A 23,303-nucleotide genomic window follows, 5' to 3' on the forward strand; every position below is an offset into this window, starting at 1 on the left:
TGACTCACTGTGATAACTCAGTTATGATGTAGACATTCACACGTCATGTTCCATGCCACATATGCTGTCACCACACACGGGCATTAAAAGTTCCCGTAGCATTTATTTTGATGGTACCTTTCAATACAGAACATAGCCTATTTTCATGGTTCATCCTTTTGCCTCCAGGAAGACCAACACAAACCTGCTTCCGAATGACTCTTGGCCCAGATTATAAAAAGACCCTTGATGATGGATTCCAATGCCTAACTTCTCTCACTGTGAGATGGCTCTCCTGAGAAGTATGGTGCCCACTAGGTTCTAGCACTTGTTAAATGTATTAAAATTAAAGACCTCTAAAATCAGAGTGTGGCATCTCCGAACCTCCTAGAATGAGCAGCTCTCACTGACCCTCTCATCTTCCAGCCCCATGTCCTCCTACTTTATAAAATACATTCAGAGCCCCCTAGACCACTCATCCAGAATGTAGGGGGCACAGGCACCATGTTGTCACTCTTCATTCTGATGGTTGAGAGGGAACATGGTCTTAAAATAGTGTCTCTTCCCAGCTTCATGATAAACTGTGCTTTGATCAGATCATTGTCCACTCTCAATGACGTGGATCCATAGGTAAACTTCGTGGACACGAGATCTTAACGGTAACTCTACCTCCTCCATGTCAAAAAGAGAACATTTGTATTTGAGCATATAACTTGACTGATGCTTAAAGGGATTATACTACTGACTTTAATGGAGTACAAAATTTTTCATACAGATAAAGAGCACTGCAGAAATGATTTGCATGATAAAATTTCAAAGACATGCTCTCTAGCAGATGCTGCATATTACTTCATAGTTGCTTTCAATAAAATATTTTATCTGAGGCTTTCACAGTCTTTTACAAACTAGCTGTGGCATTATCATTTTACAGATGTGGAATCTGAAAACACAGGGTTTAATTTGATTAAGATTCCATACAAGGTCAATGAAAGGGAGCAGAGAAAGAAAGCTAGAAGGAGCTATTATCCTGCACAATACATGTCAGTATATCAAGAGGACAATTAATTCAAGACAAAAGGGAAACCTATTTAGAATCCAGAAGAAACTAAGATGAAGGGAAATGAATAAACAAAAATAAAACAACAATTTTAAAAACCTTGAACAATGCAGCACCTCGAGTGAGGGCTCAACCCCTCATACAGTGAATCTGAAAATGGAAGGAACGTAATGTTCACATATGATCCAACACCACCTGCAGCCAATCCGTTCTTCTTTAGTGTTCCACAGAACAAAGAACTTTGTTTTCTTTTTCTGAAATTTGTCACGATACAAAAACAATGGACTCAATTTTTCTTCGGTGTCTACTTTGTCCCTGCCCTCAGTCCCCATGCCTGAGTTTCATGGGACCCAGTGGCTTTGTCCTTTCAATTCACAGGTTTGTTTTGCTTGTAATCCCCCTAAAGTCCTATTTTCTTCACAGACACACATTATAGCTAATAATCAATGACCTCTTCCTGTTTTAATTGGGTCACCACCCAAGTGTATATAAAGTATCCCTGAGGGGTCTCCAGTTGACATCCCTCTGCTTATGGAGACATTATAGTACACAGTAAATAATTAGGCAAATACATGGGAGTAAACAGGGAAATTAGAAGACATAGCTGAATGACGGTTAAGGAATTCTTAAAACCTTGCCACTACTTGGGGGTAAGGCTCGGGGCTCTCAGTCAACCCAAGTTTTGTGTGTTCTTTTCCTAATCTTGGTTCTTCATAAATTAAGTCTTTAAAAACAGTTGAGCAATTACCCAATTTCTTCACAAGGGAAATATGCATGTGTGAATTGGAAGTTATGCAGCTACCTTTAAGAATGTCCACAAAGAAGCCGTCACAGCAGCAAAAATCTGGAAACTACCCCTATGTCCATGAAGAGGAATCTGCGAATCTGATAAGGTGGTACGCCAACTTTGTTAGTAGACACCACTGCTCCTGGCAAAATGATCAATCACTTGATAAGCTGATAAACTGTTTGTATAGACTAGGGAAGTGATAGCTATCTGGTGTGAAGTCCTAGATTCAGGCTTCTCTGAGTGAGGTTTCTTTTATAGCTCAGCAGGTCTCTTGTAGGTACTCTGCTGGAAGCAGTGATATTTGTCTTATACCTTCCTCAGGTCAATCAACGCTAGGTATGGCCTATGCAAGTCCTGTAAGTACGAATGTTTAGCTGGACCCAAGAACTCCTGAGGGCATTGCAAATGATTGTTTCTGAGGGCCAGATTAAGAGAAACTTTCACACTCTATGTATACCTCTTTGAATGACTTCAATCTTTTACCATACACGTGTGACTTATTATCTGAAAAAAAAAAAAAATACTGAAAGAAAAAAGAAAATAGCCATAAGAAGAACTGTTATATCAAACTCCTGTAGAGGTATATCCCCCAGGAAAAACAGGGCTAAAATGCCAGAAGAAAATGTGAATGAACAGGATATAATTCAAAGTTCCAAAAGATTATAAGCTACAACCCAAACTAAAGTTTCAAGGTGAACAAAGATTCTCCATCTTGGCAAGTAATTACAAAGCCTATGTATTTTTGAATTCAAGGGTATTTTTTCAATATATTTTTCAGCTTGATTAAAAATTTGAAACCTTGTATAACTTGGTAAATTTAGTATGTATCATTGCAAAAAAAAAAATAATCGACCATCTTGTTACCCTTGTAACTAAAAGAACAAGAGGAGTTTCATACTTCTATCGAAATAATGACCCCAATTTGGTGAAGGAGTGAGGTAAATAAAATATGTTCCCACTTGGCTATGAAACAGTTATCTGTGAGAGGAAATTTTCAGCATCCTTCTATGTGAACCTTTGGGCCTTCCTGAAGAAGTTACATCTTTAACAAGTCAAATGATTTCTAGGATGCCGACAGGCCAAGTAGACCATTTGGAGATAGACGATTACTTCAGTAAGATTAACGTTATATACAGAGATGTCAACAATATGCACAATGATAAGAGCAATCATAACTGTTGAATACCTAATGAACATTATTGATCTCAAGTCTCCACAAACACTTAGCACGTAAGAGTATGTGAAGGTAGGCTGTGCAAAAGAAAAATCAACTTTATGGAAGAAAATACAGCTGATATTCAACTTGACATTTAAGCTTCATCTTGAAAATGTTAACTGGGCAATGTCGTTCTCCTTTCACTGAAATAAGATTTATCTAGAGCTACAATGACATGCTGCTGCCTTTTTACAGATAATGTTTTCCCCCCAATTTCTATTTTTATACTATTGTTTGTTTAGAGATAGTAAATGGAGCCCAATTGCCTGCGCTTCCAGACTGGCTTCTGCCCACCAGGTGTGTGACAGGAGGCAAGTCTCTGGCTCCGACCACAGGGTCCTGAATGGCAAAAGCATAACACAAGACCCAGGACATGGGAAGCACTCAGTCAATGGTGAGGAAACCAGTCAGTGTGGCTACTGTAAAGCTCAATGGCGCCCCCTCAGGCTTTGTAATTACAACCTCCCTTTCTACAGGCGGTGTTTATTTTAGGATCTCACCACATGGTTTCAAATCACTACTCACATTACCTCCTCTCTTTCAAACACATGCATACATGTGTAAGTTCTTTACATTTTTTGCCCTCAGAAGAAGGCAAAGTCACCAAGTTGGACTCAAAACAAGGAAAAGCAATTTCCAATCTTGGTTATCAGTTAGATCGTGAAAAGGGTTTGTATGGGAAGTCATACATGGATAGAATGGAAATTCCAGCTTAGTTTCCACATCCAGACCTTCTTTAATATCATTCAGTGGTTTCCCACAATACTTGTGATCAACTGATACATGATACAGTCCCTACTTCCTGTCCCTACCTCCCTGTCCTCACCTCTACCACACTTGCCACTTTTCACAGGACTTTTTATTCTTGGAACATGCTTGGCCAACAGGCGTGGTCCCACCCCAGGGCCTTTGCATTTGCTGTTCCCTTTACTTCAGATGTGTCTACCCCAGATTTTCATGCCTGGCTCCTTTTCAACATTAAGATTTCCCCAGGCCTGCCTAGCTCTCATGCCACATGATCACACTACCTTGTTTTATTCTCTCCATGGCACTTAACATTATCTAAAACTATCTTATTTGTTGGTTTGTTTGTTTACTGTTCATTCTCTCTGCTTCCTGAGAGGAGGGGATGTGGCTGTCTTGCCGACAATGGTATTCAGTGTGGGGTGGTTCAATACAGACTTGTGACTGACTGGATGAAGGAGACCAGCCTGATTTTCCTCATTCGAAGCTCACTTAACTTTTTTCAGCAGGTACGTACACTCTTTCTGCCCTTGAAAAGGATTATCACATATGTGATAATCTGTGTTCGTTAATGTTGCCAGCTACCAGGCAATCTCTTCCACTTACATACTTACATCATGTTTAACCTCAGGGGTGTTTTCTTCCATTATGTTTTTTTTTTTTTTTAATTTTTTTTCAACGTTTATTTATTTTTGGGACAGAGAGAGACAGAGCATGAATGGGGGAGGGGCAGAGAGAGAGGGAGACACAGGATCGGAAACAGGCTCCAGGCTCTGAGCCATCAGCCCAGAGCCTGACGCGGGGCTCGAACTCACAGACTGTGAGATTGTGACCTGGCTAAAGTCGGACGCTTAACCGACTGCGCCACCCAGGCGCCCCTCTTCCATTATGTTTTTAAAGACTGCTTCTGTTTGCTTTGAAATTTTCTTTAAGAACACTGATCAGGACTCGGCATCTGAGTGCCCAACCCTGAAACAACCTTTATACTAAAATGCCCAACATCTTCTGCCCATTACATTTTATGGATATTTTTCCTAGAAGGCATGCAGCTCACTTAAGATGGTAACTGTCACATAGTGTGCGTGTACGTTAAGTGTTAGTTATTATATTTTCCTTGTTTATTGTCAGTGTGTCCCCATATGAATTCAGGATACGTAAGAGAAGACATTTTTGTTCTTGTCCACCACTCTATTACTAGAATGTATTAAATCTGCCTACATACAATGGCGCTGAACTAATGGCACTGAAAGAACAGATATGAAATAAATCCTGCAATGCATGATACACACGTATTATAATTGATATGATATACATACATTTGTAGCATTGGGGAAAACCTGCACATTATTAAAGCACTGGTGGAGTAACTTATAATTAAGCAGGTAATGAGCTGCAAAGCTCAATTTAAAAACAAGTCACTCTATACGGTAATATGTACATGATACTTCCAATTTTTATTGTCAATATTAACTTGGGACATGAAGAGTAATTGCAGAAACAAACTCAATAACTTGACTTTGATGCAGTTACTTCTGGAACTGAAGCCTCTTGAGGAACACTGAACTAAAATCCAAATTCGCCACTTCTTCAGCTTTTAATTCACTGCTACCTAAGAGCTTAACAAGAGAATTTCGGATACCTCAATTCCCAGTACTCAAGGAAGCTTTTATTTATAAAAAGGGATTTCTCTTTATATTTATATCAGATAGGAAAGAGTAAGAGCCATGGAAAGGTTAAGGAAGCATTAGTTATTTGATGTGAGGGAAAAATGTCTGCCTAAATTCTTTTCTAGGCTGTCATAAGAAACTATAAAAATAGTGTCAAAAAGCAATACTTAGTGAGAGCAGATATTAGACAATGACTACTGACTGATTTGCAGTCAGTTCAAACCAAAATTCCCAAAGAGTTGTGCAGATACAAGGCTTCCTTTAGTTCAAGTAAAAACACTCCCTCACTCACTCGCTCACTTGGAAGATACACTTTAAGAATACTTTTCTTTGTTAAGAAGGGTTTTAGGGGCACCTGGGTGGCTCAGTCAGTTAAGCGACCCACTTCAGCTCAGGTCACGATCTCACGGTCCATGAGTTTGAGCCCCGCGCCAGGCTCTGTGCTGACAGCTCACAGCCTGGAGCCTGCTTCGGATTCTGTGTCTCCTCTCTCTGCCCCTCCCCTGCTCATGCTCTCTCTCTGTCTCAAAAATAAATAAAAATACTAAAAAAAAAAAAAAAAAAAAAGAAGGATTTTAAAAACTAGTCTTTGCCCAAAGAGGAAAAGATTAATAATGTATCAATACACTCTGGATATCTGATCAGATGTATGAAATACCTCCTTGCTTCTAGAGAATTCCATATTGACTATCTATCTCCCAACCATGTTTGATGGCAAATTAACCTTAAAGACCTAATTTCTCATTAAGTGGAAGTCTAAGCATTGATATATCTTTTTTAAGAGAAAAAAAGGGCAAATCTATATTGAGGGATTTATTACTGTTTCATTTTAGTAGATCTTACCATTAAGAAGTTGTAAGTTTATTAAAATATTTGTTTAAAATTGGTAAAATGTATTAAAAGGGTAGAATTCATTTACTGTCACTTTACTATCACTTTCAAAATCCTGTGTTCAGAAAATGTTTAAATTGTGTAGAACAGAAATGAAACAAAGAACAAAAGTTAAAAAGCTACCTTTGACAGATGCGTAATTGCAACAAAACTCAGTGACACTTACAAGCTAATACCTAAAGGGAGGGGAGCATGATAATGCAATCAGCTCATTTACTTTATAAAATAAATGTTCTTAATTGGAGATAATTATTTCATAACTTACCTCTGCATACTTTAACTTCAATGTTTTATGCATTTCTCGAAAGCGACTGTAGCGCCTGAATACGGTCCATGTCTCATCTAGGACAGTAATCTATTACCAGGAAAATCAAAATAAATCAGCATTAATTAGAGGGGAAAAGATGACTAGAATTAAAAAAAAAAATAATTTTAAAATTAACAAAAAGTGATTAGCATGTGAAATTTCTCCAGAACTGAAAACATTAATCTAACTGCATAAATAAGACTTATAAATAATAAGTGTTCTCTACTTAAGGATGCATCTCTGGTTCCTAAATCTGTTTATAAGCAGCATGTGCCTATGTAAAATGAAAGACAGTCACCTCTTAATGGCTTATAAAAAGTGTCCCTTTACTCTGCACTTGGGTGGTAGAAAGTAAATCCCATAGGGTGACCTTTCTGTTATGGCACTGTGCCCATACAAAATGTCAGTGCAGGCTCCCACATGCCACCATAGTGGATAGGATGGGAAAAAATGAGAGAAGGAGAAGCCAAGAAGTAAAGGGAGGAGGAAAAGGAGGAAGAGAAGGTAGAAGGAGAAAGAGGACAAAGAAAGATGAGAAAAAAAATCTGTAACTCAATTTTTAGCATAAAAACATACAACATAGTTGGCTTCATTTTAGAGGGGGAATTCTCAGTCCAATCTTTAACTGGTAGTTGAACTTCTAGCTCCTGTTGAATGTGCTAACTGGTACACATGCAAAGGTCCTGAGGCACATCAGCTCACATAATCAAGATCACAGTGACAAGGGGAGGCTGGTAGACACCACCAGCCTGGACAATCACAGGCTAACAAGTCTCAAATTCCTATTACAGTTCCCACTTTTCTTCCTAGCTCTAGACCCATGTACCCGAGTTGGAGACATCATTCTTTAGATGTCACACCATAGCAACTTCAAGGTCATGTTGTCTAAAACCAAACTCCACATGCTCTCTCTAGTCTCTAGTTCTTATCTGGTGTATTTTGCCACCATCCAGAAAGCCCTGTCAGACAGATGCTGAAGCCACACCTGATCCCCTCCTCCCCACCAATGTGACCAAGGTCCAACGAGTACTAGGTCTTGCTCTTTTTGCTTTGTAAGCATTTCTTAGAGTTCTATCCTTCCATCCTCCACCATCATCACCATCTCACTCTGGGCCAGCAGGTCTCAGATGGCCTTTGCCAGGGCCTCCCCCAGTTGTCTGCATCCACATTTGCCCCCTCCAATCCCTTCTCTGCACAACTGCAAGGGCAGCTTTATTCCACACACTCCGCCCCCCTAAAGACCCTGTGGTAGTTTCATACTGCCATAGAAAAGAGCCCTAATTTTTAATTTTAAAGAGCCAAATTTAAAATTTTTAACCCACTGCCTGCAGCAGCCTCATTTCAAGCCTGCCCCCCCTTAGGTGTCTTCACTCCTGCATACTCCCTGAAAGCGCATACTCTTTCCCACCGCAGGGCCCTCGCATGGGTCTTATCCCTTTATGGGAAATCTTATCTTGCACATTACAGCAATGCCCTTCTCGAGCACTGTCATTCAACCTGACTCTCCCACATATAAACCACAGGGGATCAGTAGGAATGGAGAAGCAATAGTGGGGAGAATACCCATGCGGGTAGCTTTGGGAGGAGTGAGTCTTGAGTCTCAGCCATTTGGTTCGCTCATTTCCCAAAGTGGCAAGTGAGATGATTTTAGGTTACAGGAGCATGTACTTTCACTTTTTAAAAAAAATGTTCAGCATTCTGGTTCTGTATTCATTATTTTCTTTTTTCTTTTTTTAATATGAAATTTATTGTCAAATTGGTTTCCATACAACACCCAGTGCTCCTCCCAACAGGTGCCCTCCCCCATCACCCACTTTCCCCTCCTCCTACCCCCCCACCAACCCTCAGTTTGTTCTCAGTTTTTAAGAGTCTCTTATGTTTTGGCTCCCTCCCTCTCTTTTTTTTTTTTTTTTCCTTCCCCTCCCCCATGGTCTTCTGTTAAGCTTCTCAGGATCCACTTAAGAGTGAAAACATATGGTATCTGTCTTTCTCTGTATGACTTATTTTACTTAACATAACACTCTCCAGTTCCATCCACGTTGCTACAAAAGGCCATATACCTAGGGGCACTTGTACCCCAATGTTTGTGGCAGCATTTTGAACAATAACCAAATTATGGAAAGAGCCTAAATGTCCATCAACTGATGAATGGATAAAGAAATTGTGGTTTAGGGGCGCCTGGGTGGCTCAGTCGGTTGGGCGTCCGACTTCAGCTCAGGTCACGATCTCGTGGTCCATGGGTTCGAGCCCCGCGTCGGGCTCTGGGCTGATGGCTCAGAGCCTGGAGCCTGCTTCCGATTCTGTGTCTCCCTCTCTCTCTGCCCCTCCCCCGTTCATGCTCTGTCTCTCTCTGTCTCAAAAATAAATAAACGTTAAAAAAAAATTAAAAAAAAAAAAGAAATTGTGGTTTATATACACAATGGAATACTATGTGGCAATGAGAAAGAATGAAATATAGCCTTATGTATTCATTATTTTCAATGATTGTTTTTAAAATTGTGGCGGGTTTCTTCTTATGAGTTCCCCCTAAAAAGTTATTTCTCTAAGGAAATAAAAAAAGTAAGTATATTTACAAAAAAAAAAAAGGCATTAAATTAAATAAAAACAGTACAGTTCTGCAGCTATAAGTTTTTAAAGCTGGTACACAAGTCACCACACTGCTCCCTGTGGCTAAGCTGGGGGAGGGGGAGCTTTCTCTCTGACCTCTCCTCTTCAATAGACCCCACTGAAGCACTGTGAGGGAGGCCACCACAATCAGCATGGGTGTGAGGACTTCCTTAGGGTGAGAACACAGCAATACACTGCTCTGGCTGGATGCAAACCAGGTATCAAAGAGAGAACTGTAACAGGAGGGGCCACGATGCTGTCTACTTGTCAAGAGAACCCAGAACGTTAACGGGGCCACACTCAGGGCCTGGGAGCAGGAAGACGCTGGATGCTCACAGGTGAGACCTTGCTGGGTTGGGACTTTGAATTCCATAGGAAGTCACCAAAGAAGCCTAGAACTCCCTCGTCCCTCAGTCTCTACTGCTCCCTGGCTCTCTGTTGAACTCCTAACCAGTCACCAGCAAAACACCCTAGATCCTTAGCCTCTTCCAGAAACATCCCCTTCATCCTCACTCTAACTGGAAACTGGCTCTCCCCTGAAGAATCACTTGGCCTGCAGTCCTCTCAAGTAGGGGCTATTTTCTGCTGGGATGTAGGAAGGCACTGTTGTTCTCCTACCCAACTTTCAAACCATCATTCCTCTGTCCATTCTGAAATCCCTCCTCTGTGAAGCTCATGCCTTCCGATCCTGCGCTCCATCTTTCCTGCAGGGGCCAAAGCACCTTAGTCACTTCTCCAACTCCCTGAAGGTCTTGGGCTCTGCTCACCGTCATCCACGCCAACACTATGGAACTGCTGTCATGAATCTTGTCCATTCCATTAACACACAGATGATCCTTCCGACACCGTGACCTGGTCCTCGACCTCTGCTGGTTCCTTCCTCACTCAACCTGGAAACCATGGGCAATCATGACCACCATTCCCTTGCATTCCACCTCAAACCTCTTCATCCTGCTCTTGAAATTCCCTGGACTAAGAACTAAACCATAGCCCTGGTGAAATGCAACATGGTCCTGCATCTGCCTAGTAGAATGTGGCTGAAGTAAAAAATGCCACCGAGTGGACTGACTGGTCTCATCTAAAAGTCACAGTCCACACTTTTCAGTCAGCCTGGAGGCCTCCCACCAGTCATACCTCATTTTCCAGTTCCATCCACTCTTCTCCTAGGTAAGTTTTCTAAAAGTCTACACCATCTTTCTCCTCAAGCCTCCATCACTTCTCTCCTGGTCCTCAGTGGATAACCTTAATTCCAACTGCATTGAGAAAATGAAAGAAATCCAAAGAACATTTCCACAGGCACCCTCAAGCGAGTCTCCTCATTGCCACCATCTACCCTGTACCTCATGTTTTCCCCGTTATCAGGCATGAGATACGGATCAGTGCTCCTGTTAAGGTCAAGCCCTCTTCTTAAACACTGGATTCCATCCTCTTTTGCCTGCTGAAGGATACTGCAATACACAATTTTCTCTTCTCTATCCTGTACCAACACATTCCCATCCTGTACTAGATTACTCCCATCGGCATCTATACGAGCTCTTATGTCCGTCATCTTAAACTCCCACCTTGGCCTCCCTTTCCTTTCTAATTACCACTCCATTTCTATTCTTCACATCATAACAAATCTCCTTGAAAGAGTTTATTCTTGATATCTTGATTTCTTTCTTACCATTATTCCTTGAATCCACTCCAATCTACACAGCATTCCACTCAAGCTACTCTTACCAAGGTCATCAACAACTTCCATATTTCCAATCCACTGGTTAATTCTTGGTCTTGATTATACTCCATGTATCAGCAGGATTTGATGTATCTGACAGGTCCTCCTTGCAACACCTTTTTCATCTGGCTTCCAGATGGCTACACTCCCTTACCTTAGTTTTCTTTGCTGAGATTTCTTATCTCTCTGACCTCTAAACATCAATATGTCCCAGGGCTTTGTCCTTGAACATGTTTTATTTTCTACCTGCACTCACTCCTTTAATGATCTCATCCCCATCTCATAGCTTACATGTATATGCTGATGATTCCCTGGGTGCTCATATCTGTCCCCCGAAACCAGACTCGTATATCCTACTGCCTATTTTGATGTCGAATTGCATCTCAGACTTAACATGGCTGAACTTACCAAACTCACTCACCTTCCTGCGTCCCCATCTCAGTAGATGACAATGCCACTCTTCTACCTGTTCAATCCCAAACCTCTGGCATCATCCTTGATGTTCCTCTTTCTCTCACAGCTCATATCCATTCAGTCAGCAAATCCTTTCCACCTAACTCCTAAATGTAATGAGACTCTGCCCAGTTCTCAACATGACCACCGCTCACATCTCAGTCTAAGCCACCACCCTCTCTTGTGTGGGTTATTTTTAAGAGCCTCCTAGTAGATCTCCTTGCTTCTGCTCTCCCCCAACCCCAACTTTCCCTTCTCACACAGCGGCCAAAGCGATCTTGTCAAAAATGAAGTCAGATGGGGCCATTTCTTTGCCTGAAGTGGACATCCTTCCAAGCTGCCCCATATCACTCAGGGTGCAAATTCAAGTTCTTCAACTGACCTACAAGGATCGCTATGATTTGTCTCCTTCCCAGCATCATTTCCAACCACTCACTCACTTGCTCATTCTGGTTTCCTCGCCTATCTGGAACATTTCAAATGTGCAACACAGAAGGTATGTCCTCGGGGACTTTTCATGAGATTTTTCCTCTTTCTGGAATACTCTTGCCACATGACTAGCTCCTTTACTTCCTTTAGGTCTTTGCTTAAAAGTCACCTTCTCATTTATACCTTCTCAGGATATACTATCTAAAACCGCACCCCCTTTCCCATCTCCACACTACTTGTTCCTCTTCTCCAACTTATTGTTATATTAGGCACTACTCACTACCCACCACGGTATCTTGTTTTCTGTCTACCTTCTCCACTGGAATGTAAGCTCCAGGAGAGGTGGCATTTTTCGCTGGTTTTCACCGCACCTTAGAAGAGTACTTGGCATGTCACAGGCATCCTAAATGAAGAGCAGGAAGAGGGAGCTCCAAGGTGGACTTGTCTTATATATGCTCAGGCTCTTGGTGACAATGGGACAGCAATAGTTCTTTCATCTCTCTGGGTGGAAGAGATGCCCTCAAGGAAAAATGAGGATAAAGATACGGTAAAGTGGGCATTTCGCTTGTGGGTCTTTGGCCTATGGTTTTTCTACCTTGTTTTCTCAGCTCATTAATGTGGGACCACCTTTTGAAATCTCTAATGAAATCTACCTCACCACCTGGGGGTTCATTCCCCTTTCCCACAGTGGACCCAGAAGAGTGCTTCTATAAGGGATACCAATGTCTCTAACAACACACACACACACACACCAAATCCTGGGGAGGAGGTGACATGGCTAAGTAATTTCCTGGGCAGCAGAATTGAGAGCATTGGGCACCAGATAACAAGTCAACAAGGAGAGGGCAGAGTCCTTGAGAGAATCCCCAGAAAGGTATCCAATGTACTTCCTTCCACTTTCTTGATATCAGCCCCCAGAGCTCACAGTGGGATGTGGGATGCTAACATGGTGGTGTGCAGAGCTGGGAGGGGACAGAGAAAGATGGCCCAATGTGCAGAGGCCTGTCCACAGCTTTATACATGTACTCCTTTGAACTGGGCCTGATAAGGTCTGTACAGGTGTCAGAGGCATCCCCGTTTTCACTGTGCTATGCTGGTGACTCCAAGAGTCCCACTATTAATAAAAAGGAAGGGGACTCTGTGGAACCATTAACACCGTATATACAATTTCTCCAAAGTGTTGAACAATGAAGATCATTATTGGCACATTCTGGGTAATGATTTATTTTATTGCCTATCTTACTTGATATTTTAATAAACTCAAGTCAACAAACCCACATACAGATCTGAATGACCTCAACCCTCGAGGTTTCAGTCTATAGTCTAAATCACTGGTTCTCAAAGTGTGATGTCTGACCAGCAGCACCAGCCTCACTGGGCAACTTGTTAGAAATGCAAGCTCGGACATGTACCCACACTTATTTAATTAGGAACTCTGAGGTGGGGCCTGGCAACCCATGTTTTGTTTTGTTTTAATTTATTTTTGAGAGACAGAGAGAGACTGAGCATGAATGGGGGAGGAGCAGAGAGAGAGGGAGACACAGAATCGGAAGCAGGCTCCAGGCTCCGAACTGTCAGCACAGAGCCCGACGCGGGGCTCAAACCGACAAATTGTGAGATTATGACCTGAGCTGAAGTCGGACACTTACCCGGCTGAGCCACCCAGGCGCCCCAAAACCCGTGTCTTAACAAACCTTTCAGGGGATTCAGGGTAAGCACCCATGCCATAAACTACTTGTAGTATTGCTGGTCCAGGATCAAAATATGGCGGCTGACTGGCCTCCCACCCTCTCTCAACGCCAAGGGCCCTTAGTATGGCATTCAGGGACTTTTCCAAGCTGACCGAATGCTACCTTTCTACCCTCAGCTCCCGGTGGATCAGAAATCTCACATTTCACACAGAATCTCACACTCAACACAGAACTATGATGTATTCATTGGTCTTTTGCAGGGTCTTTTTAATGGCCTCTCATAGTTCCATTCTATGACTAGAGAGCTTCTGTTCAGCCTCCAGGGCCGCCCCCAAACAAACCACAGTCCCTCCCTTGGCAGCTTCCTTCCTCCTCTTCTGTCCCTGGAAAAATCATTCCCTCCTCTGTGATTTCTTAGTGTGTATTCAATGCTTAACCAGAGCACATATCACAGGATATCAGTTATACAATTAAAGTTGTACTAATTAACTTATAGAACTGGTATTGGTTATATGAATGCCTCTCTACCCTACAGAATTTTAAGCCTTCTAAGGGAATGAGCCTTTGGCAATAATTGGGGTAGAAGTAGGAGAACTCTCACTGTAGAGATAAACATTTATTGAGCTACTACTATGTGCCGGACTGGTAGTTTGCTGAAAGATGTTCTTAAGATTATTTTGCTTTTCCAATCAGGTAAGAGTTCCAGGCTTGGCCCAGGGCAACCAAAATGGTGAACAAAGCCTGCCGCAATTGTGGCTCCACACAGTCTGTGCTGGTGGTTTCTTGGAGGTTCATCTGAATCAGATTATTTGAATTAGTCACACAATACTATACTTTCTTTTTTTAACTGCATGGAGAATATGGTGCCTTTTCAATGTATCTGTAACCTAAGCTTACAGTGACACGTAGAGGGATTTCTAAATTAGCCAGGTTAAGTACAGGGATTGAAACAGCTCAAGCTTCCTACTTCATACATGAACCATCTAAATCTCCCCTTGTCTATCAACATGGAAAGAGGATGAAGACAAGGATGATGAAAAATTAAGGCCAGCCATGATCACCACAGAAATGGGTGGCAAGGCGACCGCATGTGTCATCTCTCCAAGGAAAATGTCAAACCCCTTCAAGATGAGGTTTGGACCAACTACACAAAAAGGAGAGATATATATTAAAGTCCCATTTTGCCCCAAATTAAAATTGGGCATGAGATAAGGTGTTGATGCAGAGAAGGGACAGATCACTACAACAGATAAATCAGACCAAAATATTCGATTATTTTCTTCAGTGTTGAGAAAGCAGGGCATCATTACTGTGTATCTTTGAGGAGCAAATTCATTACTTCTCTCTCACTGAATGGTTCTGCTGATACAAATCCATCTTTTCTGGGCCATAAAATGATCAAGTGCAACTTAAACACCATAAACATGTCCACAAGATGAACTGCATTTACTTATAAACAATTCTCGATTGAGTGCTTTCCACAAATTTATGTTATATACATATTTTGCTGGTTTGAGAATTGCCGATTTTAAGATCTGTCATCAGTATATTTTCCCTTGCATGTATCTATCTGTGTAAGGACGAGAATCTACAATTTTTCACCCAAAGAAAACTCTTCTAGCTGGCCTCCATGTAAATAGTTACTTGTGGAATTCTCTCAAACAACATTTTGAGGAGGTACCTGAAGTATGTAAAAATAAAATTCCTTCTACTTCATAATAGTTTGGAGGAAATCGTCAAAATGCCAACCTAATATTTCCTAAAAGTTTTTATGCTAAAACATTATACTAAAGTTTTGTCAGATTTTTGCAAAATATAGTCTTCAGCAACACAACTGTGAACACGTTCAAGGGAACATGAACCTTCTTACAAACACTGGAATCTGTATGGTCGGAAGTGTTAATACATCAGACTTAATTAAAAGCTCAGACAACTGTCAAAATGGAACTAAACTGGAAGTGGAAAAAGAGGCCAACACCTCACTAACCACAGCCTGCCCATCATCCTGTAACTCCTTGCTCTGGTCCACCTCTAAGATGGCCAAATCCTTCAAAGGGTTTCGAATGGGCACGCTCGCCCTACGTTTGTGGAGTCCACTGTCTTCACTGGGATGCTCGTAACCTCTTCTGGTCTCTTAGCTCACCTCTTCCCTCTTGATCACTCCTCCTAGGCCCAGGCTGGATTCCAGGTCAGTCTTCCTGCCACTGGAGGACCAGCGAGGTGACCTCATTTCCCCAGCTCCCCTGGACTTTTCTGGTGGGGCCACATTAGAATAACCCCCCCAAATCAGGCAGTCTAGGGTGCCCGCTTTCTCTCCTGTGTGCTGCCTCCCACAGAAAGCAGAAAGTATGAAATTTATGCTCTTTTGACTCAGCAGGGTCACTCCTACTTGGAAATCCTTCCAGATTACATTCTCTGCAAGGAGTATTTCAAAATTTTCTAGATTTCCAGTCCTCATGGACAGTGATAATATTTTCTGAGGTGATTAGGGTCACCCAAAACCACCTTCCTGAGCACATTTCAAACCCTCTCAAAATAATGCTGTTGCTACATTCATTCTCTGCCTCCCCATCCCCCACCAAACCTCTTCATCTTCACTTCATTGTTCCCACTCTCTACCTGAGACTCCCCCCCCCCCCCCCCCCCCACTGCTTCCAGCCTGGCCTCGGCCTCAGGTGTACTGCTTTCCTCTTAGCACAGATCGTTGATCTCTGACTGCCCTCAGGCCTCTATCCTGCCTTTCTCACTGCCTCAAAAGCCCTCCCTCTCTTTTCCAACTCACTGAAATCCCCCCATCTGCCTTAGGTAAACAAAAATGCTATCTTCCTGACTGCTTCTTCCTGACCCCCATTTTGCTTTGCATTGTTCTAGTTTTCTGCATGTTTCTCTCTCCCCCACTTCGTTGACCCTAGAGCACATGAACTGCTTACTCATCTTTTCTGTCCTTCAATATGTTGATAGTTCCATCATGGTCTTTAAAAAAAAACAAAACAAAACACAAATGAACCACTACATTAGATGTTACATATGTTATGTACCGAATGAGTATTTATTAAATAATAAACAATGGAGACAGTGGAGCCCATGGTCTCTTTTTAATAAATACTTTAAAAAATTTTTTTAATTTTTATTTATTTTTGAGAGAGAGACAGAGAACAAGTGAGGGGGGGGCAGAGAGAGAGAGAGAGAGAGAGAGAGAGAGAGAGAGAATCTAAAGCAGGCTCCAGGCTCTAAGCTGTCAGCACAGAGCCCGATGCAGGGCTCAAACTCACGAACTGTGAGATCATGACCTGAGCCACCCAGGTGCACCTTAATACTTTTCTACTGCATTTTCCAATTCCCTTTCTCTCCTGCAATGTGGGCCGTGGAATGAACTGCATTTTAGTCTGTTTCTGACTTACCTGTAGCTATTTCAAGTTTTTAGAAAGTATGCATTAGAGGAGATAAAGGGAGAGGGTAATGAATTGCAAAACAAAGAAAGACAAAAGGTCATTTATCAAATTCCTTTTGGAGAGAGGATTCTGCTGATTGAGAAGAAATACTGTGACAAAAGATTTGGGGTAAGGAGAGTGAGTGGGACAGGGAGAGTAGATGAAGACTCCCCCCAAACACATCAAGAAACAAAAGGTGGTCTCTAAGTTGCCTTTAAAGGGGTGGGTCCTAGTTAAACTTCAGAGCATTTGTTTCTGAACTTCAAGGTCCTTCAGGTATGTAAACTTGAAAAAAAAAGGCCTAAGAAGTAGGCTTGAGCGGAATCTTCACTTAGCAAGGGGGCAGCAGCTAGAGCTCCCAAAGGGTATCTGGGAAGCAGGAGTGGGAAGGCTGGTGAACATAATTTTGGAGAACATTATGTTTGGGAGAACGTAATTAGCTAACAGGGTATTTTCAGTAATTTTCTCTGAGATGTGCAATGCACCTCCTTTGGTTTCCCTGGGGAAATTTCAGGCAAGTTTATACGCCTTTCTTTCTGAGAAACCCAGAGGAGTGCTGAGCTCTGTAGCCAAAGGAAAAGACACTGTCTCAGCAACCACCCAGGAGGCAAGAGACTAGCTGCCATTTGAATCGTGCCCATGAACTCTGTGTAACGAGATCCTGAACTGACCAGGCATCCCCTTGCATCACAGTGGTCCCATGAACCAAGAGGCTACCAACAATGGAAATTCGGTCTCCAGGGCACCTGAGTCAAGAAGTCAGGCCCCAGCAGGAGCACGGTCTTCAAGCCAGTGCACTGGGCAAGGAGAGAGGAGTCTATAATCCACTCCCAGATCTGCCCTGGCTGTTGGTGACATGGATGGGAGATGTATGGAGCTGGAGCATAAAGATTTCGGAAAGTAGGAGGCCCATGCCGAGGTAAGATCATTCGGCCTTCTATCCAGGAAACTCCCCAAACATCCTTCCGTGAAGATGCAGCACCAAGTACATGAAGTGCCCCAGAGCCCTTGGCTTCCAAACCTGCTCTGAATGCAGTGTGTTGGGAAGAAAAGAGCCTGAGCCAACTGCTGACTTACATCACATCTACGTAACTATGAAGTGGTGCAAGATCCAATAGAGCTTTCTCGCTGACCAAAGAATCAGCCTTCTGCAATAACTAGAAATTACAACCACTCGATGCTTCAGTTTCAGCACCCTCAAACTTGAGATAATTTCGTTTATTTTAGTGTACACTAAAACACAAGATCATTACTAATAAGTACTTCTCCCTTCCCCTAACACCTCTGCAAAACCAGTGAGGAATAGGGGAAATTATTCTACTTTAAAATTGTGGGAAATTGCCTAACCAATTTTCCTTCCAATTACGGAGGTATTCAGAGGCAAAGACCAGAATGCAAATGCGCTACCAGTCATCACTGGAGAGTGGAATAGTGAAAAGCTCTGGATGAAGACAGACTCAGATCCTAACTTTAGTCTAGTCATTAATTAGCTGTGTGACCTGGGCTCCATTACACAACTCCTCCAGGCCTCAGTTTCTTCATCTGTGAAATGGGCTCAGGATACTAAACTACAGATGAATGAAAAACATGTCAAACAATCAGCAGGGTGTTTTAGCACCCAATAAATGGTAACTCCTAGCACTGTGATCACAGGTCTTTTCTTAGGCACCACTCAAAGGCAAGGGGTATCTTTGGATAGCAACTGCAAAAATGGGAGTGCAAACCATTTTATGATTTATTTTTTTAAAGTTTATTTATTTATTGTGAGAGAGAGAAAGAGGGAGGGAGGGTCAGAGAGAGGGGAAGGGAGAGAGAATACCAAGCAAGGTACCTACTGTCAACACAGAGCCCAACACAAGGCTCAAATCCACGAACTGTGAGATCATGACTTGAACTGAAACCCAGAGTCGGATGCTTAACCAACTGAGCCACTCAGCGACCCTCATTTTGTAATTTAAAAAAAAAATTTTTTTTTTTTAACTGTTTACGTATTTTTGAGAGAGAGAGATAGAGAGAGAGATAGAGGCAGACAGACAGAGGGTGAGTGGGGGAGGGTCAAAGAGAGAGGGAGACACAGAATCTGAAGCAGGCTCCAGCCTCTGAACTGTCAGCACAGAGCCTGACGCGGGGCTCAAACCCATGGAGCACAGGATCATGACCTGAGCTGAAGTCTGACACTTAACGGACTGAGCCGCCCAGGCACCCCTGTGATTTAGTTTAAAACCAATTTTATTCCAGGAAGAGATGTTAAACCTCCCTCCCCAAATTCTAAAGTTTTGGAAGAAGAATTATTAATATATTCTTATAGGGAAAAAACAAACTTGAAATGAAAATTCAAGGCATGGCCAAACCAAGTTGACTGCTTTCCTTCTGCACTTATGACTCAATCTCATTTCTTCTTTGCCATTTTTCATATGTGCAGCATTTATTTTGTGAAGGCAAACACAACTGCCCCAAGTGAAAGTGATATAAAAAGATGAGTTGCTCTGTGTGAAAATAAGGGAAAGGAAAAAGGTTTTGTCTTAATTTTTGTAGCGAAAGACAAAGTTCTCAAAAAGATGGGAAGGTGCCGAAAAAAAATAGGATAAAATATGATTCTTCCAGTCCCAATGTTATTTCTTTGACTTGTTATTTATGTTTGAAAATAACACACAAAGGGATCTAGATGGACCGCAGCTTATGCAACACTCCATTTGTCTCGACTATGCTAATACACATACAGGGAGAGAATCTATCAAGTTACTAATAAGCAGAGATTCAGATGCCAACACACAAAACCTTCTGAACATTTATATTCTATCAAGTTGGGAGTATTTCTGAAAGATGTATATGTGCACAGTTTATCTAACAGACTGGAATGGCGCTTATTTCTGTTCTGCCAAATAAAGAGAAATTTCTCTGACTGTAAATGTGATTGCTCCAACTCGCAAAGTGCACATTTTCTGGGCATTTCCTCTCTTCATGCTCCCTGGCAGGTCTCTCCACCATCAAATTCTCCAGGTCTGTCAGAGCCTTCTTAATAGCCCCAATTTACAGAGGGCCTGTAACTTGGCCAGAACTCGAGCTAAAAAATTAAAATGCATACAAAAATAGGTTTTCAAAGTAGGCAAGGATGTGGAAATGGCCCCCCATCCGGGGCAACACTAAAATATGGCATCGACTCCTAAAAGGAGCAGAAAGTAGTGAAATTTAGAAGGCACACTGGGGCACCCGGGTTGCTCAGTCGGCTGAGCATCCCAACTCTCAGTTTCAGCTCAGGCCCTGATTCCAGGGTTGTGGGATAGAGTCCTGCATGGGCTCCACAATGAACATCAACCCTGCTTGGGATTCATATTCTCTCTCTTTTCCCTTCTCCCTCTCTCCCTCCTGCCGCCCCTCTCCCCAACTTGTGCTCTCTCTCAACCTTAAATAAATAAATAAATAAATAAATAAATAAATAAATAAATAAATAAGGCACATTAAAATGAGTAAGCAAAGGAACCAGTATGGATCTCCTCACTGGCCATGTGGCCTTGGGCAAATCACTCATAATGGCCTAGTTCATTAAATGCAAGTAATACCCCCATCCTGGTATAGCGTCCACATTTGCGGAAATGCCTGGCAAAGTGCCCGGGCTGAGGAAGATGTCTGATAGATGACGGTGTCCTCCCCTGAAGAGAGGCTGCAAACACAACTGCCTGAAGGGTTTAGCCAGGAACAAACCTCTGAGAGTCTCCGTGAGTACAGGGGTGTAAGACAGCAGGCAGCGCAGGGGGAGTCTAAGTGCTACCTGAGCACTTACAGCTCTGCCATAGAGGACGGATGAAGCTCCTCAGAGGGGCTGAGCACTGCCAGTAAATAAGCCAGCAGCTCAGGTGAGACAGGTAAATAAACCTCAGGATATGTGCCAGAACAGAGGGCAGGACACAGGCAGCTTTCCAGACACAAAAGAATGCATAAGATGTGCTAAATAAAGTCCTATAACCTATAAGGCATGCTGGAGACAGATGGGATAAATAAATATGATAGAACAGATAAAAGCATTACCTAGAGATACAAAGTAGTAGGTCATGATCAGGCAGCTCAGGGCCAACAGCTAATTCAGCCCTGAATGGACCACTGTTGACAAGAAGGACCCGGTCCCGTGCTGGGCCCACATGTGCGCTATCCAAGAAGTACAGGTGAAAACCGGGGGTGCTCAGCAGGGCACCGGCCAGGCACGTGGCCTTGGGGCAAATGAGCACTGGCGAGCAGAGCAGGAAGGCTCTGGGGCAGAGAGAGACAGGGCAGGTGAACAAGGTATGACCCTGGGGTCAGGTAGTGTGCTCCGCCCACCTGCTCCCCTCTCCCTGTGTGTGTAAATGGACTTCATAAACTGTGTGATCAGAGACTCCATCTGGTCTGTGAGCCCTTCCGGGCAGTCGGGACTTGGCGTGTACTGTTCCCTCCGGTGATCTCCTCTGTGCCCAGGGGCAATGACGTCTGTGGTGCGGTGGAGGGAGGGCAAGAGCCTCAAACCAAGAGGAGCCGCCGGCTCACCCCAATCAGGCTTGCGTTTTGGGAAAACCGGCCCAGGGTTCCCACATGTTCTGATATTTTACAGAAACGTGAGAAATTTGGATTTCCATTGTCAGATCTCCCAAGTTTGAAATGCTGAGAACTCACCGAAATATTTGAAAACCTGTTCAGGCAAAATAACGCACATCATACACTGACAGTTTGCTTCCTCTCCCTTCATACCTTTGCACAGCTCTGTCTGGCCCAGGCCCTGAGGTCCCTGTCACGTGGCTCCTTCAGTTGTAAAAGCCAGAGGCCAGCTGCCTGAATTTTGCCTTTGGCTGCGTTTCAACTCCAGGGCAGCACTGACTGAGACTGGAAGAGGGGCTCACATACCTAAGCTCACGTGACAGGAAAGAAAACGACACCACAGACTGGGCACTCAGGAATCCCTCGCAGGTGGTCTACAAGCTTGTGCTGGAAGGGTACCCACCCCAAGGGTACACCTTCCCGCTATCATTCCCCCCTGTGTCTCCTCTCCTTCTCAGGCCGCCGATCAGGAGTTACAGAAAACCAGGTGCATCTGGAGGCAAGAGGAGGTGACTGTTCCTGTGGTACCTTCAACACAAATCACGTGACTGAAATTAGGAACGGTTTTGTTTCAGATGTTGTGTGTTCGAGGTAAAGAAGTATGTAGTCCTGTGTTCCTTTGGTCCACAAGTGGACCAAAGTGATTCTGCCCCAAAGGGCTGACCTCCTGCCACCACACGAAAAGGGTAGGGCGCTGTCCTTCTCTGAACAGCATGGGGGGTGGGTATGACTAGGGTGCCAGGTGGCCAGAGGGCTCCTTAGAAGACTCTACAACAGGTGCTTCCTGATCAAGGGGCTGACGTGCTCAGGTGACCAGCATAATGTCCAGCAGGTGGACAGTGGGTAGAGGGCTACCTCTCTGTCAGAACGGAACCTCTCTGTGGGTGCTGGAGACTGCCGGAGCCAGGATGTGCGTGAGCTGGTGCGCTGGAGGGTAGGGTAGAGAGGCAGCGGAGAGGCAGAACGCACTGGCTTTCTTGCACTTAGACACAGTCCAGAAGCATGATTTGCCTGTACTTGCACTGGACCAAGAGAGAAGCAGCCACATCATTAGGAAAACAGTGGGTGGGATGACTATTCAACGACTGAATCCACCAGCACAGTTGGAGCACAGGGAGCCCGTGGGGGGCTGTTTACAAAGGGCACGAGGACACAAAATCCCGAAGCTCTACAAGGGCTCTGACCAGTAAGAACACCCGGTGATGGACTTGTGTGTGTCACATTGTTAAGTGATCTCTCCTGGGTGGGTGACCATTATCAGTCAGAGCCTTTGGGAGGGCTGGGGACTCAGCAAGGAGGGCCCAAAGGAAGACCATCTATAAACATGACAGTGACTGAAAGAAAACAATGTGACTGCCTCTGTGACCTCTGCAGTGAAGGGAGGAAACCAGGTGACAGGACAGAGAGTGGGGGGAAGGGGGACAACACAGCAGAAGTCGCGGCTCTAGGAAGACAGAAAACAATCTCCTGTAAAGATTACCTACAGTTTTTACAGGAATAAAGACTCTTAGGAAACAAAATATTAAAAAAAATACACCAGTGTTGGCTTATTTCTTTATATTATCATGTTAATGTGTAAATTAAAGGGGAGAGAATTTAAAACGATGCTGGAAACACCACGTTATTTCTATAACATAAAAGTACGCCAGCCTCCGTGAGACTTAACCACAGATTTCCCAGGCCGGTGTTTTGCATCCTGCTGAAATCTAATTTAAAAATTAAATTCTATCCACCCTGGTCCTGGCTGACTGCAAATGG

The 23,303-nt window shown here is 43.3% G+C and overlaps 1 protein-coding gene across 6 annotated transcripts in view; it reads right to left on the reverse strand.

Annotated features, from left to right (window-relative positions):
- The window catches only part of KIF16B (kinesin family member 16B), a 287,157-nt gene that overhangs the window by 47,838 nt on the left and 216,016 nt on the right, over positions 1 to 23,303 (reverse strand). For all 6 annotated transcript variants that reach the window (XM_053200271.1, XM_027069539.2, XM_053200272.1 and 3 more), the window contains one exon: positions 6,610 to 6,699. In XM_053200271.1, coding sequence (XP_053056246.1) covers positions 6,610 to 6,699 — 90 coding nt within the window. The remainder of the gene's footprint in view (positions 1 to 6,609; positions 6,700 to 23,303) is intronic.

Source organism: Acinonyx jubatus, chromosome A3 (assembly GCF_027475565.1).
Source record: "Acinonyx jubatus isolate Ajub_Pintada_27869175 chromosome A3, VMU_Ajub_asm_v1.0, whole genome shotgun sequence".
Lineage (NCBI taxonomy): Eukaryota > Metazoa > Chordata > Mammalia > Carnivora > Felidae > Acinonyx > Acinonyx jubatus.